General features: G+C 42.2%; 1 protein-coding gene across 1 annotated transcript in view; it reads right to left on the minus strand.

Annotated features, from left to right (window-relative positions):
• Window positions 1-15,064, minus strand: part of MTNR1A (melatonin receptor 1A) — a 304,461-nt gene extending 289,397 nt beyond the window's left edge. Inside the window, exon 1 of the mRNA XM_077279640.1 lies at window positions 14,629-15,064. Within this exon, the coding sequence (XP_077135755.1) occupies window positions 14,629-14,812 (184 nt within the window). The 5' untranslated portion in view covers window positions 14,813-15,064. The remainder of the gene's footprint in view (window positions 1-14,628) is intronic.
• Window positions 15,065-16,458: the final 1,394 nt, after the last annotated feature.

The raw sequence follows: 16,458 nt of genomic DNA on the forward strand, positions 1-16,458 counted from the left end.
TACGACGCTGGAGCGATAATCATACGATCGCTGCGACGTCACGGATCGTGCCGTCGTAGCGATCAAAATGGTACTGTGTGACGGTACCCTAACTTTGTGTGACCATAAACCTTCAGTTCTATAAGTTCACTTTGGATAATCAATACAAGCTATTCATATAGAACCTTTATCATCCTGAATTTTGTTCCCTTTCATCTTAATTCCTAAATGGTTTCTGTTGTTTGAATAAACTTGCTATGATAGTGTAGAAAATCACTCAGGAAAATTGGTAACACACTAAAAACTGCAACTGATCCTGCTGGTTCCCGAATAGACTAGGGATCCTGACCCCGCAGCTCCCAGATGGTTGCTGTGTGAGCTGATATAGCCCTAACCACAGACTAGGTAATGGTAACTTGGACCTATGGTGCCTGAAAGGTCGTCAAGTGCCTCAAGTTTCTCCTAAAGAACCAAAGGGCAGAGCACAGTGCAAACTACCCACAGAAGGGAAAGTGTGCTGAAATAAAAATAGATCACGGAGTAAGGATTAAATACATACTGTTAGAGAATATGCCGCCTACTTCCTAAAAAGAAAGAGAAGATCAGTGCAAGGTAAAGAACTTAAACCACAGAGAGATAAACCTAAATACCATAGGTATTCCTATGCGGCCGCACGCTCCGATCTGAGTGTTGGGTATTAACATGCGAGACTCATCAGAGTTTCTCGCAAGTGAGTATGAGCCCTAAAGAGGAACCACAGACATAAAAAAGTGGACGGAAAACTACTAAAGCATGAAAATCAAGACATGGACTAATATGTTCAACAATAACAATTTTAGCTAGCTGGGTGTGGTGAAGGAAACAAGACCTTGGATTTATTCTGAAAAAGGGTGAATGGCAGGTACGCTTCTGTGGTCATGGGTTAAATCATAGAATCCCATCAATAAGTTGCCAGAAAGTAACTACCAAACTACATATACTTAACCCCTAATTCCCAACACTGGATATTAACACTGTTATTAAATCAATATATATAGTTCATGGAGAATTTGCAATGACGCATGATGGGGACACCTGATCTTCACAACAACCTCGGTGCAGGAAAAAGGGATTAAAAAAGCACATGATGATTTTAATTATATTCAGACAGACAGAAGGAAGATCAAAAAGAAGAAACAGAATATGTCAAATCTGAGAGTTCAAAGGATTTCAAGAAAATATTATCTGAAATAATCTACTCTGAGTTCATACACATTTAATTGTTAGGATTCACATATTCTTGTGGAACAATAGCTTGCAATTAAACTTTAGTCCTCAGGCATCACTTTCACAGATTGATATCTCTTAATCATTTTTTTCATAATTCAATAATACAAGTGAAGATTTGTAATATATCTTAAGAAAAAATCCTACATCTACGCTTTTCCCATATTTATTTCCTTCCCCCAAGTTTATGAAATGAAAATTAGAGCTGGATTCACAGATACATGGCAAATCACTGCTGTATAATGTCTACCATATTGGGTGCTGCTAAAGTGAGACAGAAGCAGAGAGATTCAGATATGATGATGCTGCTTTTAGGGAGCTTATAACACAAATCAGAGGTAGATTCACAGATACACTGCTCAATACTGCTGTATAATGTCTACCATATCGGGTGGTGGTGTTAGGCTGCCGTCACATTAGCAGTATTTGGTCAGTATTTTACATCAGTATTTGTAAGCCAAAACCAGGCGTGGGTGATAAATGCAGAAGTGGTGACATGTTTCTATTATACTTTTCCTGTAATTGTTCCACTCCTGGTTTTGGCTTACAAATACTGATGTAAAATACTGACCAAATACTGCTAGTGTTACGGTAACCTTAGAGTGAGACAAAGGCAAAGAGACAAAGATAATGTGCTGCTGCTTCCAGGGAGTTTACAATGTAAATTAGAGCTGGATTCACAGATACACGGCTAAAAACTGCTGTATAATGTCTACCATACTGGGTGCTGCTAAAGTGATACAGAAACAGAGAGACAGATATGATGCTGATGCTTTTAGGGAGCTTATAACACAAATCAAAGCTGGATTCACAGATACATTGCTAAATACTGTTGTATAACATCTGACATGGTGCTGCTTCTGAGGCTGTGCTACAGAGAGATAGGAGAGGAGGATCTTTTCTTTTCTCTGTGTGCTGTGTATGGGAGAGATCATGGCAACCAGGTTATAATCACTCTACAGTTGAGCTCATGGAAAACTGATATCAAGATATTAAATGTTTAGACAGGAAAACTGATGAAAATGTACAATACACACTATGCAATGAACTGAAGTACTCTTATTACTCATATGCCTGTGCAGCGCCCCAGAGTCCTGGTCGTTGCAGTACTGATGCTCCGCCGCTAAGGGGAGTGATGGTACGTCTGATGGCACTGAAGGAGTTCACCTGACCAGGTATCACAGACACCAATACACTTCATAGTCTGGCCTCCAGGGGGAGCTAAGGGTTCTATGTATTAGGCCACTCCTCACAATCTGGTAAAACTGGGGGTTAGATAGAAAGTTAGAGAGAAGCTGACTGGGTTGGAACCAGGCAACATCCTGTGGCAGAGGGTGTAGCAGGGGAAGATTCAGGGGGGTCCCTGTCAGGGGTGGGATCCTGACAGAGGCCTAGCGAACAGGAAAGAACGTTAAGGAACCGCGCCTGCACTACATCGCGGCGGTATCTCAAGAAAGGACAAGAAGCGAGGTTTATTGTGGAGAGTGAGAAACGAGATCCAAGCAAAAAAAGGAGATAACACCAGTAGGAGTCGTGCTGTAAGATCGAGGCAACATCCTACTGAGGCGCGTAGCCGGTGGCCGGAACGCCGAGGAAGTATTGGGCTCCAAGCATTACTTCAAACAGCGGCAGGACAGTCAGCTATAGGCGGGCTGTCTCACCTAAATCACCTAAGCAGACATAGGGGGCAACTGTGGGAGAGGGGCATCACTAGGGTCCCGGAAGAACTCCAGGCCTACCCGTCATACGGGTGCATCCTAGCCATATCATCTGGGGGACGGAAAAGAACATCAGAACAGATAGAAGTTGTGGGAAGTAACATCAGAAACAGACAACAGTTGTGAGGACTATCCCGTGGTGCCCAGCAGGGAAGTACTACAACACACAGGCGCTAGAAGGAAGGCACAGATTTCCACCTGGAACGGGAACTCTGGAGGTGCCATCGGACCGGCCGGTCTCAGACAGCCCTGTTAGCAGTACTCTGGATTGAGGATCTTGAAGTCTTCAGTAAAGAGGTAAAGAGACTGCAACCCTGTGTCCTCGTTATTCATCGCAACCTGCACCTCGCACCACCACCTACACCTTTCATTGGACGCCCCTTAGCAGGGTCACGGACCGGGTCTAGCCACCGTGACAACCCCAGACTTGAGACAGAGAAGCCCGGTACCGAGTACCCCGCGGCCCTGCGTTGGGGGCGCTCCACCTGCATATTAAAACTTATCCTGAAGCCACCTGAAAAATAGCCATTCTTTTTGTTTGTACTATTTTTAATAACTTCTATTTCATACAATTGCTGCAAAATTGAGTTATTCTATTATGTGTTTGTCTCTAAAGCAGAATAAATAAGTTGCTAAAGCAACAGAAAATTATTAATATTATTCTTATTTTCTAACCTGCACTTAAGAAGAAAGTAGTTACAAAATCGTTGGTAACCATGAAAACAAATATGTGCCTACTAGGAGTTATATAATGTAACATAGTTCTTGGTGGAGAGCATCTTAAACAGAGGAGTTGGCTTGTTTCTCTGTAATAATAGGAATAATCCAAGCTTAAAAAATAATTAAAAAAAAAATATTGCATTTTATAGTTGACCAGTTGGAACTCTTATGTTATTCAGATTCACCCTATTCTGCTCTATTAGGGTCGATTCACATATTGCATTTTTTTGCTCAAGAATTTCATCTCAGAATCCACCCAGGAATTTTCCACCAAAGTACAGAACAAAACTGCAATCTCACTACTTTAAAAAAATTGCCGCAGATTACAGGTGTGCAAAAAAATTCAAAGGCTATGGACACATTGACTTTTTTTTTTACTTAAATGTTTGCGTTTTTTTAACTACAAATAATTTCTGACATTGGTTTTTATTACTAATGTTGCAACATTTGACTTTTACAGGCTCTTTATGTCTCGTTTCACATTGATGGCTGCTGAATGAGTTAATCAAGAATTTTTCAGCTCATTCTGAGGTCAATTTCATATGTCCATTATTTAGGGTCCGTGCCCAAATCTCAATATCTGGTTTGATTGGCACATCTCCTGACCTGAACTAAAGTTGAGCATAACTTAAAGGTAATCTGTCACCAGATTTTTGCCACTTAATCTAAGGGCGGTATAATGTAGAAAAAGAGAGACTGATTCCAGCGATGTGTCATTTACTGGGCTGCTTGCTGTAGTTTTGAAAAAAATCACAGGTTTCATCATATTCAGAAAAATTCCCACGCTAGAGTTCATATGCGTTTATGCCACCAGGGGGCGCATCACCGCAAGTCTACAAAGCTACGTTCTCCTGCATTCCATTCATTCCCCAGTTTTTACAGCCAGGGGCAGCTGCATTAGCAGGCTCCTGGTTGTAAAATTATTTAACCCCTTCAGATGGATTTACATTGAGGGACATGACTGTACGGCGGACAGGTATGGGATATTGTTGATTTTTTATTTTTCCTTTTTTTCAGACGACAAGAGTCATCAGTTGGATTGAGAGTACAATAAAGATGTTAAAACCCTATGTGTATTTATTTCATTTAAATATATTATTCATAATGTGTGTGGGTTTTTTTAACCCTTTATTACTATTGGATTAATAATGGATAGGTGTCTTACTGACATCTCTCCATTATTAACCAGGCTTAATGTCACCTTACATTAGCAAGGTGACATTAACCCATTATTACCCATAACCCACCGCTACTCGGGAGTGGGATGAGAGTGGCTAAGTGCCAGAATAGGCGCATCTTACTTTTCTGGGGTGGCTGGGGGCAGATGTTTTTAGCCAGGGGGGCCAATAACTATGGTCCCTCTCTAAGCTATTAATATCTGCCCTCAGTCACTGGCTTTCCCACTCTGGAGGAGAAAATTGTGCGGGAGCAAACGCCAGTTTTTTCCATGATTAAACCCTTTATTTTAACACCTAGAGCTCATAAATTTTGCTCACAGACACTTCTAACATTAGTAGTGAGGAAGATGAAAAAATAAGGGATATGAAATGGTTTACTGTATGTAAACCATGTCTCATATCCTGTCGGATTTGATAAGGAGATATCAAACTGAATTACCGGCTTTTCTGCTATCTAGCTCTGTATTATATATATATATATATATATATATATATATATATATATATATATATATATATATATACACAGTACAGACCAAAAGTCTGTGCACACCTTCTCATTTAAAGTAATGATGGCCACTCGTTTTCTTTACTTAGAATTTGTTTTATGTCAAGAAAAAAGCAGCTAACAGTCTATTCAGTAGGACTATCAGCCCCATTTATAAGGCAAGAAATCCCACTTATTAAACCTGACAGGGCACACCTGTGAAGTGAAAATCATTCCTGGTGACTACCTCTTGAAGCTCATCAAGAGAACGCCAAGAGTGTGCAAAGCAGTCATCAAAGTAAAAGGTGGCTACTTTGGAGAATCTACAATATAAGACATAATTTCAGTTGTTTCACACTTTTTTGTTAAGTATATAACTCCACATGTGTTAATTCATAGTTTTGATGCCTTCAGTGTGAATGTACAATTTTCATAGTCATGAAAATACAGAAAAATCTTTAAATGAGAAGGTGTGTCCAAACGTTTGGTCTGTACTGTATATATATATATATATATACACTCACTGGCCACTTTATTAGGTACACCTGTCCAACTTCTTGTTAACACTTAATTTCTAATCAGCCAATCACATGGTGGCAACTCAGTGCATTTAGGCATGTAGACATGGTCAAGACAATCTCCTGCAGTTCAAACCGAGCATCAGTATGGGGAAGAAAGGTGATTTGAGTGCCTTTGAACGTGGCATGGTTGTTGGTGCCAGAAGGGCTGGTCTGAGTATTTCAGAAACTGCTGATCTACTGGGATTTTCACGCACAACCATCTCTAGGGTTTACAGAGAATGGTCCGAAAAAGAAAAAAAATCCAGTGAGCGGCAGTTCTGTGGGCGGAAATGCCTTGTTGATGCCAGAGGTCAGAGGAGAATGGGCAGACTGGTTCGAGCTGATAGAAAGGCAACAGTGACTCAAATCGCCACCCGTTACAACCAAGGTAGGCCTAAGAGCATCTCTGAACGCACAGTGCGTCGAACTTTGAGGCAGATGGGCTACAGCAGCAGAAGACCACACCGGGTACCACTCCTTTCAGCTAAGAACAGGAAACTGAGGCTACAATTTGTACAAGCTCATCGAAATTGGACAGTAGAAGATTGGAAGAACGTTGCTTGGTCTGATGAGTCTCGATTTCTGCTGCGACATTCGGATGGTAGGGTCAGAATTTGGCGTAAACAACATGAAAGCATGGATCCATCCTGCCTTGTATGGAGCATCTTTGGGATGTGCAGCCGACAAATCTGCGGCAACTGTGTGATGCCATCATGTCAATATGGACCAAAATCTCTGAGGAATGCTTCCAGCACCTTGTTGAATCTATGCCACGAAGAATTGAGGCAGTTCTGAAGGCAAAAGGGGGTCCAACCCGTTACTAGCATGGTGTACCTAATAAAGTGGCCGGTGAGTGTATATATATATATATATATATATATATATATATATATATATATATATATATATAGACTGTATATATGTTTTCAAGAATATTTGAGCCCATGGATCCATTCTATGTCCATTTTGCAAGCCGTCGCCGTACGGATGCCATACGGAGGTTTTACATGCGCAAAATACGCAGCCACACCTTGCCGACGGATGACATACGGATCACTGTTCAAGGAACATTTCTGCATATTTGGTCTGTAAAAAACGGCCTCATATGGATTATTTTTGTGCGCACTGACCACAACACCATATCGATGATTATTGTGTGCACTTACCAGAACACTATTATATCGATTATTATTGTGTGCCCTTACCAGGACACCATTATATCGATTATTATTGCTCGCACTTCCCAGGACACCATTATATAGGTTATTTTTGTGCGCACCGACCACAACACCATATTGATTATTATTGTGCGCACTCACTAGAACACCATTATATGGATTATTATTGTGCACGCTTACCAGGACACCATTATATGGATTATTATTGTTCGCACTCACCAGGACATCATTATATCGATTATTGTTCGCACTCCCCAGGACACCATTATATCGATTATTATTGCTCGCACTCACCAGGACATCATTATATGGATTATTATTGTTCGCACTCACCAGGACATCATTATATCGATTATTATTGTTCGCACTCACCAGGACATCATTATATCGATTATTATTGTTCGCACTCACCAGGACATCATTATATCGATTATTATTGTTCGCACTCACCAGGACACCATTATATCGATTATTATTATGCGTGCTTACCAGGACACCATTATATCGATTATTATTATGCGCGCTTACCAGGACACCATTATATTGATTATTATTGTTCGCACTCACCAGGACATCATTATATCGATTATTATTGCGCAAACTCACCAGGACACCATTATATTGATTATTATTGTGCGCACTCACCAGGGCACCATTATATCGATTATTATTGCGCGCACTCACCAGGACACCATTATATCGATTATTATTGCGCGCACTCACCAGGACACCATTATATCGATTATTATTGTGCGCACTGACCAGGACACCAGTATATCGATTATTATTGTAGTGCTCACCAGGACACCATTATATGGATTTCATTAAATTAGTGATGAAATATTGGCAAACTACTGTACATGTAGACAAAACACTTGTGAGACAAAGAATAGTATACATGTCTCAGTATGAAGGTGTCGGTAGAGGTGTAGACTCCTGGCAGAGCGCTAGACTGTCATACACCAAGTATTGTAACATTCTCCATTGGGTCTATTAGTGTTCTAGTCTAGCAGAGGTGTGCACAGAAAATATATCAATGTGGATGCCTTGTAAGTCAGGAAGCAAACTTGATTCAATGGTGATTTCACAAACAACAACTTGGATTGCTTCACCATTTTTCCCTGTATAGTGATGACCCGGCCACTGGCTGTGAATGAACCTGCATAGTGTCGTGCTGCAGCTCAGCCATTGGCTAGGACGTCCATTGTGCAGTGAAAGTTTTGGAAGAATCACAGCATTTTTCATCATTCTTTAGTCTAAGGACTGGTGAATCTTAGGAATAGGTCAACACCTTGTAAAATGTGAATCACTTTTAATTCAACAGTTTCGTTACGATGCACCCCCTGTACCAGATGTCCTGCTGTATTTCCTCTTATGACATAAATCACTTTTTTTTCTCCTTACTGAGATACTGTAGCATGAATTGTCCTCTTGTATAAAGTTTTCTATTCTGTCATTTTATAGCTACCTCTGAATTTCTGAAGGTGACAACCGCTAATAGCAGTCATTAAGGTTTTTCAGCCATTTTTCAAAAGTGACTGAATTCGTAAAATTATGAATTACCTTGGTGAATTACAGGCGCCCAGACTCTTCTACTGGATCTTAAGTTACTGTATTTTGAGAAATTTTAAGTTCTGGTTTGCAAATTGTCTCTTCAGAGAGGAAGAGGCTAGAACTCTAGTGCCACTTATAGGAAGCAGCAATCCTAACAGTCAATGTCGACCGTTTAATCCCTTTCTGACATCGGGCGTAAAGTACGCCGGTGTCGGACATCCTCCCTTTGATGCGGGCTCCGGCGGTGAACCCAAAAAATTTACCTGATTGCTAAACGGCGTAACAAGAAAAAAGTCAACACACCAGAATTAAGTTTTTTTGGTCACATTGAACTAAAATGCAATAACGGGCGATCAAAAGATCGTATCTGCATCAAAATAGTATCTTTAAAAACATCAGTTTGGCATGCAAAAACTAAGCCTTCACCCAACCCGAGATCACAAAAAATGGAGACGCTACGGGTATCAGAAAAAGGTGCAATTTTAAGTTTTTTTTACAAACTTAGGAATTTTTTTTCACCACTTAGATAAAAAAGAGCCTAAACATGTTTCATGTCTATGAACTCACAATGACCTGGAGAAACATAATGGCAGGTCAGTTTTAGCATTTAGTGAAGCTAGCAAAAAAGCAAAACAAAAAACAATTGTGGAATTGCACTTTTTTTTGCAATTTCACCGCACTTGGAATTTTTTCATTGTTTTCCACAATATGGTAAATTCAATGGTGTCGTTCAAAAGTGCAACTTGTCCTGTAAAAAACAAGCCCTCACAAGGCCATTTTGACCAAAAAATAAAAAAGTTATGGCTCTGGGAAGGAGAGCAAAAAACAAAAATGAAAATACCGGGGGTTAAGGGGTTAATGAGTCTTGTCACATGACTTAGGATAAAATCTAAGTCCTGGTGTTAAATTCATAATTAAAGAAGCACTCCTACCATCAAAGTTTTTATTATCTTAATATATTGCAGTCATCATATTATACAGCACTATGTACTTACAACTGATCATTTTGCCTTTCTACCCAGCTAATTCTTCTCTTTTCTATGACATCACATGATTAAAAACTCACTGGGTAAATTTTTCTACTCCCTATGTAGAAAACAGGAAGTTTATTTTTCCTGCATGAATCATCACTGCAAAAGTCCCTGGCAGTGAGAGAAGCGGAGCAGCTGGGAGAGGAGCAGAGCACCTGGGAGGGGAGCGGAGCAGCTGAGAGAGGAGAGGAGTGGAGCAGCTGGAAGAGGAGTAGAGCAGCTGGGAGAGGAAGAGAGCAGCTGGGAGGGGAGTAGAGAAGCTGGGAGAGGAGTGGAGCAGCTGGGAGAGGAGTGGAGCAGCTGGGAGGGGAGTAGAGAAGCTGGGAGGGGAGCAGAGAAGCTGGCAGGGGAGCGGAGCAGCTGGGAGGGGAGCAGAGCAGCTAGGAGAGGAGTGGAACAGCTGAGAGGGGAACAGAGCATCTTGGAGAGGAGTGGAGCAGCTGGGAGGGGAGTGGGGCAGCTGGGAGAGGAGTGGAGCAGCTGGGAGAGGAGGAGCAGTTGGGAGGGGAGCAGAGCAGCTGGGAGGGGAGCGGAGCAGTTGGGAGGGGAGCAGAGCAGTTGGGAGGGGAGCAGAGCAGCTGGGAGAGGAGTGGAGCATCTGGGAGAGGAGTGGAGCAGCTTGGAGGGGAGCGGAGCAGCTGGGAGAGGAGTGGAGCAGCTGGGAGGGGAGCAGAGCAGCTGGGAGGGGAGTGGAGCAGCTGGGAGGGGAATGGAGCAGCTGGGAGAGGAGTGGAGCAGCTGGGAGGGGAGCAGAGCAGCTGGGAGCAGAGTGGAGCAGCTGGGAGAGGAGTGGAGCAGCTGGGAGAGGAGTGGAGCAGTTGGGAGAGGAGTGTAGCAGCTGGGAGAGGAGTGTAGCAGCTGGGAGAGGAGTGGAGCAGGTGGGAGAGGAACGGAGCAGCTGAGTCAGGAGTTGAAGAGAAGAATAAATCATGCAGGTAAAATACATTTCCTGTTTCTATATAGAGCTAGTCTGTTTTTAATCATGTGATGTCATAGATCTAATGGAAAAGAGAAGAATTAGACGGGCAAATATGCAAAATGAGCAATTGTAAGTACACAGTGCTGTATAATATCATGGCTGCAATATATTAAGAGGGTAAAAACTTTGAAGGAAGTGCTTCTAGGAAATTCAAGATAAATGCAGCAAATTTCAGAGGTCATCTTAGTACAGTAACTCTCCTACAGAAAAGACCGGTGTGAGTGCAGACCGTCTCACTCACCACCAGCTTTCCTACTCGGCACAGTTTCTGTTCTGTGTAATGAAATCCCTCAGTGAGAAGCTACTCTACTTTTAAGCTTCATTGAGCTGATTTTTCAGTGAGTGCGGAGATTGTGAACAGTCACAGACTACAATATCCAGCATCAGGGCGACCGAGCTGGAGAGAGAATATGCAGGAAGAAATTTTTCTCTACCAAAACACACAAAATAAGTTTGTTATATATAAATACACTATTATTTTATGGAAAAATATATATATGGTAATACATAGATATTTTAGATGAAACTCGCCAAAAACTTGGGTCTTGCTTTTGTGACTTAAATTCTTTCATTGGGGAACAACTATGCGACCACGGACCACCTTAAAAGGCGCCTTTAAATAACTTAAGATTTCCATATCTTGATGAAGCCTACGTCAACTTTCTTAATATGCCATAATAGAGCATATGGACAACGGTAATATAATGCATACGAGTCCCTATTTAATGAAAGCAAAGTATCACAGGATATTTATTAACCTGCAGTTTGAGGTAATGAAGTATGCTGGTACCTGTAGTTCAACAACTGAACCGAACCTATTTGTGGAGGAAGTAACTAAGACTTATGATCTTTACATATCAATTTCCCTTGAAGCTTCGGTGATCGCTGGTTGTGTGTTACTCAATAAATCCCTCTGAACTATGAAGGATTTCCGTGATCTAAGAGGCAGCGTCACACTTGTCACTCGGCCGCTGGTAAATTGAATACGAGAGACACAAATTTACATTTAATTTGATCTGAAACGTTCATTTTGCCGTCTGTCAACAATGTCCATCTAGGAGCTCTGATGTAATCAGGAATACTCAGCGGTGGCAGGTTACAACGTTTAAGGGCAGAAAATGGAATGTGCTGAAGCAGCAGTAATAAAGTGCATGTTCTTCATGGACCCATGGCTGACAGACTAATGGGAGTGATGGCAGCCAGTAACCTTTGAGAAATGACAGCGTTCTCTCCCTTTCTCTATCTCGGTACACTGAAAGGAGGGAAATTATAGCCTTCAATGTCTGTGGAGACAACATATTCCTATGGAATCCCAGGCTCGTTCTCCATGCTCCCAAGTGTAATGAAGCCATCTGTCAAGTCATTCTGCACTATTATCAGATGAATGATAATAGCTGGATTACAAATATGTCACCAGGACAAACAGTTCATGGAGATCTTATCTACTGCCAAGTTACAGATCACAGGCTGTCCCCAGCTTTCCAACATTCCTGAATGGCAATATATGCAGTGATTTCCCCTGACCTTATGGTAGCTGCTGTTCACATCTCAGGGCAGGTTGGGTGACATCAGTAAAAGTTGTGATGGAGATCACATTGGATGATACAAATTTCCTCTGGTGATCTCTAGGGTCATTACAGGACATAATTAAGTTTACTAAACCCTTCTCAATGCCTAAAAGTTTCTCAGTGAGGAGAGGGTTAACGGTCTGGGTAATCTGGCTCCTTGGTGTCCTGAGGAAACCATTAATACATCCAGAGTTATGCAATGCTCCTTACTAAGCAACTGCATCATAAGACACATTTCTTCAGATAAATTAGAAAAATTCTTGGAATATCATAAAACAACATTCTGACACTCAGTCCACCGTCAGATTATGTACTATTATTTATTGTAGATGTTTGATCTATTATATAATACTTTATTATTGGAGTAAGACAATCATAACATGCCAATATATATATAGTGGTACACTAAATGTAAAACAGCACATACATACACACTCAATAATGTAAAGCAGCATAAATATACTTAAAGTTCGCATGTCTGATATATACAGTTTGTGTATATATATATATATATATATATATTATATATACTCACATATATACACACACTATCATGTAATACATATGCACGCACAATCATGTAATATAAGACTGCACGACCGATATACATAAGTATATGGGTGTCTGATAATATATACAGTACATGTATATCTATTATATAGATATACTGTGTATATATATATATATATATATATATATATATATATATATATATATATATATATATATATATATATATAACCTGGAGGAAGACACATGTGGTGTCGAAACATGTCATCCGTAAGGGATTGAATGCATGCAATATTGTAACTGAAGAAATCTGAAACTTTTTAATGGATAAATAAAAGTTATATTTTACTCTACCATTGGATTGATCACTGGAGAAACAAAAAGGTTTTTTCTTTATATATATATATATATATATATATATATATATATATATATATATATAATATGAGGAAGCAGCACACATTCCTTTCGTGGAAGAAAAGCCTTGAAGAAGGCTCACACATAGAGCCGTTACATCGCACAAATGGGCTATTAAAACAGTTTTTTTGCACTAAAGGAATGGTGTGCTGCTTCCTCATTTTTCTATTATAAGGACTGGTATGTACCTATGAAGCTTTGGACCCAGTTGGAGATTTTGCTGTATTTTTCTTTTTTCGTATATATGTATATATATATATATATATATATATATATACACACACACAATTATGTAATATATGCCCATTTAAGTGATTTGATATATGCATATACAATATATATACACAAACACATAATTATATACATATGTGTCACTTATATGGACATATTGTACTTGGTTGTGAGCATATATAACACTTCTAATTATGTAAAGCAGTCTAAAATAAACTTTGAGTTTGGCTTTCTGCTACATACATATATATATACACACACGCCCATGTGATATACTCCCTGAGCTTGTCTGCCTTCCTGTCCTATCAGCCACCACTTATGTCTTCATTATTGCCTTTGACAGAAGATGAAGGGAGGGCAGGTCAGTGGTCAGGTTGATAACTTTTGTTGCTGGCTGGTAGCCTCTACATTCCAGAGTGACAGAGGCCCATCAGCATCTTATCTGCTACTTAGCCTTCATTTCACTGACAACCTACACAAGTGCTGAGATAACCAAGAAGCCATCAGAGAACTCTAGAGAGCTGTCTACAGGTAATTCGAGAGCAGCTCAGCCAGGAGGGTCGCAGCCAGAAGGGTCGCAGCCAGCAGGGTCGCAGCCAGGAGGGTCGCAGCCAGGAGGGTCGCAGCCAGGAGGGTCGCAGCCAGGAGGGTCGCAGCCAGCAGGGTCGCAGCCAGGAGGGTCGCAGCCAGGAGGGTCGCAGCCAGCAGGGTCGCAGCCAGGAGGGTCGCAGCCAGGAGGGTCGCAGCCAGGAGGGTCGCAGCCAGCAGGGTCGCAGCCAGGAGGGTCGCAGCCAGCAGGGTCGCAGCCAGGAGGGTCGCAGCCAGGAGGGTCGCAGCCAGCAGGGTCGCAGCCAGGAGGGTCACAGCCAGGAGGGTCGCAGGCAGGAGGGTCGCAGCCAGGAGGGTCGCAGCCAGGAGGGTCGCAGCCAGGAGGGTCGCAGCCAGCAGGGTCGCAGCCAGGAGGGTCACAGCCAGCAGGGTCGCAGCCAGGAGGGTCGCAGCCAGGAGGGTCGCAGCCAGGAGGGTCGCAGCCAGGAGGGTCGCAGCCAGCAGGGTCGCAGCCAGCAGGGTCGCAGCCAGGAGGGTCGCAGCCAGGAGGGTCGCAGCCAGGAGGGTCACAGCCAGGATTTCAGCTAAATTCTGCCAAGTATTAGTTGGAGAACTACTGTGCAGTGAGGGAAAGTGAGAGCCTGACCTATAGAATAGGGGTCTATGAATGAGTAAGTTTCCGCCATAGAAGGTCAGCACCTACCTGCATTTCTCAGCTTTCTGTTCCTGAGCACCGATAAGATGACCAGGAGGTTCCCCAAAATATCAATTACGATGGTGAAGATGAGTATGGCAGCCAGAGCTGTGGCCACCCAGGGAGGACGATCCAACACCAGCTCCTTGGGAATTTGCAATGAACCGTTCAGTGCACTTACATTTAATAGCATTTTCCTCGTCTTTCCTTCCTTTATTCAGGTTTGGGCTGAACGTGTCAAGCAGACAGTTTGATGAGTGATGGTCAGAGGGCTCTAGCTCATCTCATGGCTCCAGTCTCCTCATGCCCAGTGTATGGGGAAAGCTCTCACGCCAGGCTGGTACAGAAGTCATCCTTATCTCGGCTGCCAAGTTTGGAGTTTGCATGTGCATGTGTCAGGGACGATACTTTTATAGCATCCTCTGTCCTCTCCTCTGCTGCTCAATCAGCGGCAGGCGACACCTAGTGTTCTGCCAGATCAGCGCATCCCAGGCCATGGTGGAGGAGCGTGAGCGACACCTTGTGGTGGAACAGAGAACTGCGCGCTGCTTCATGTCACGCTGCCTCTTCATTGAAGAAACTCAATACTGTACTCGTGTGCTGCCAGAAATACTCTCGTCCACTTTGCTTTTTACATTCAACAAACTAGAAAAAATGGATTTAAAACAATATTTGCAGCAAAGCCCTGCTTGAAACAGCTTAATCAATTAAGTAATCATTAAATGAATAAAAATGTATTTATAATAAATGATTAAAATTAGAAAACTGCAGGAATAATAGAAAGTGTTTAACCATTAATATTAGAAATTAATATGTTCTTTTTCAGGCCATAGGGGTTGCTGGGATGCTGGTGCATCTCCGCCATAACTGAATAGGACAGTTTAGGCCTCATTCACACGTCCATATAAAGCACATCAGTTAAAAACCCGCTACGGGGTCTTCAGTGACATCAGCGTATCCGTTTTTACCATCAGTGTGTCATCTGTGTTTTTCCAGTATGGATGAAGAACCAAATGAATGGCAAAGCTTCTCCTTTACTTTGTAATGATAAACCCTTTACCCCTAAAGGTGGTTTCCATGTTAATGACCGGGCCAATATTTACAATTCTGACCACTGTCTTTTTATCTACTATATAATTGTCTAAGGGTCACTTCCATCTTTCTGTCTGTCCTTCTGTCTGTCTGTGTGTCACAGAAATCCTAAGTTGCTGATTGATCATAGCTGTTTTGCCGTGACCAATCAGCGACGGGCACAGTCCGGCAGCAAAATGGCCTCTCCTTACTCCCCGCAGTCAGTGCCCGCTCCATACTCCCCTCCAGTCAGCGCTCACACAGGGTTAATGGCAGCGTTAGCGGACCACGTTATGCCGCGGTGTAACGCACTCCGTTAATGCTGCTATTAACCCTGTGTGTCCAACTTTTTACTATTGATGCTGCCTATGCAGCATCAATAGTAAAAAGATCTAATGTTAAAAATAATAAAAAATAAATAAATAAAAAATCGTTATATACTCACCTTCCGTCGGCCCCTCGGATCCAGAACAGGCCTTTCCCGCTCCTCGCGACGCTCCAGTGACCGCTCCATGCATTGCGATCTCGCAAGATGATGACGTAGCGGTCTCGCGATACCGCTACATCATCATCTCGCGAGACCGCAATGCACTCTTGGGACCGGAGCGCACAAGGAGCGTCGGTAACCGCTTCGCCTGGATCCGGGGCCAACGGAAGGTGAGTATATAGCTAAAGACGCTTTTCATTGCAAAAAATAGTTTTTGAATCACCACATTTTGAGAGCTATAATTTTTCCATATTTCGGCCCACAGAGTCATGTAAGGTCTT

Source organism: Ranitomeya variabilis, chromosome 1, assembly GCF_051348905.1.
Source record: "Ranitomeya variabilis isolate aRanVar5 chromosome 1, aRanVar5.hap1, whole genome shotgun sequence".
Lineage (NCBI taxonomy): Eukaryota > Metazoa > Chordata > Amphibia > Anura > Dendrobatidae > Ranitomeya > Ranitomeya variabilis.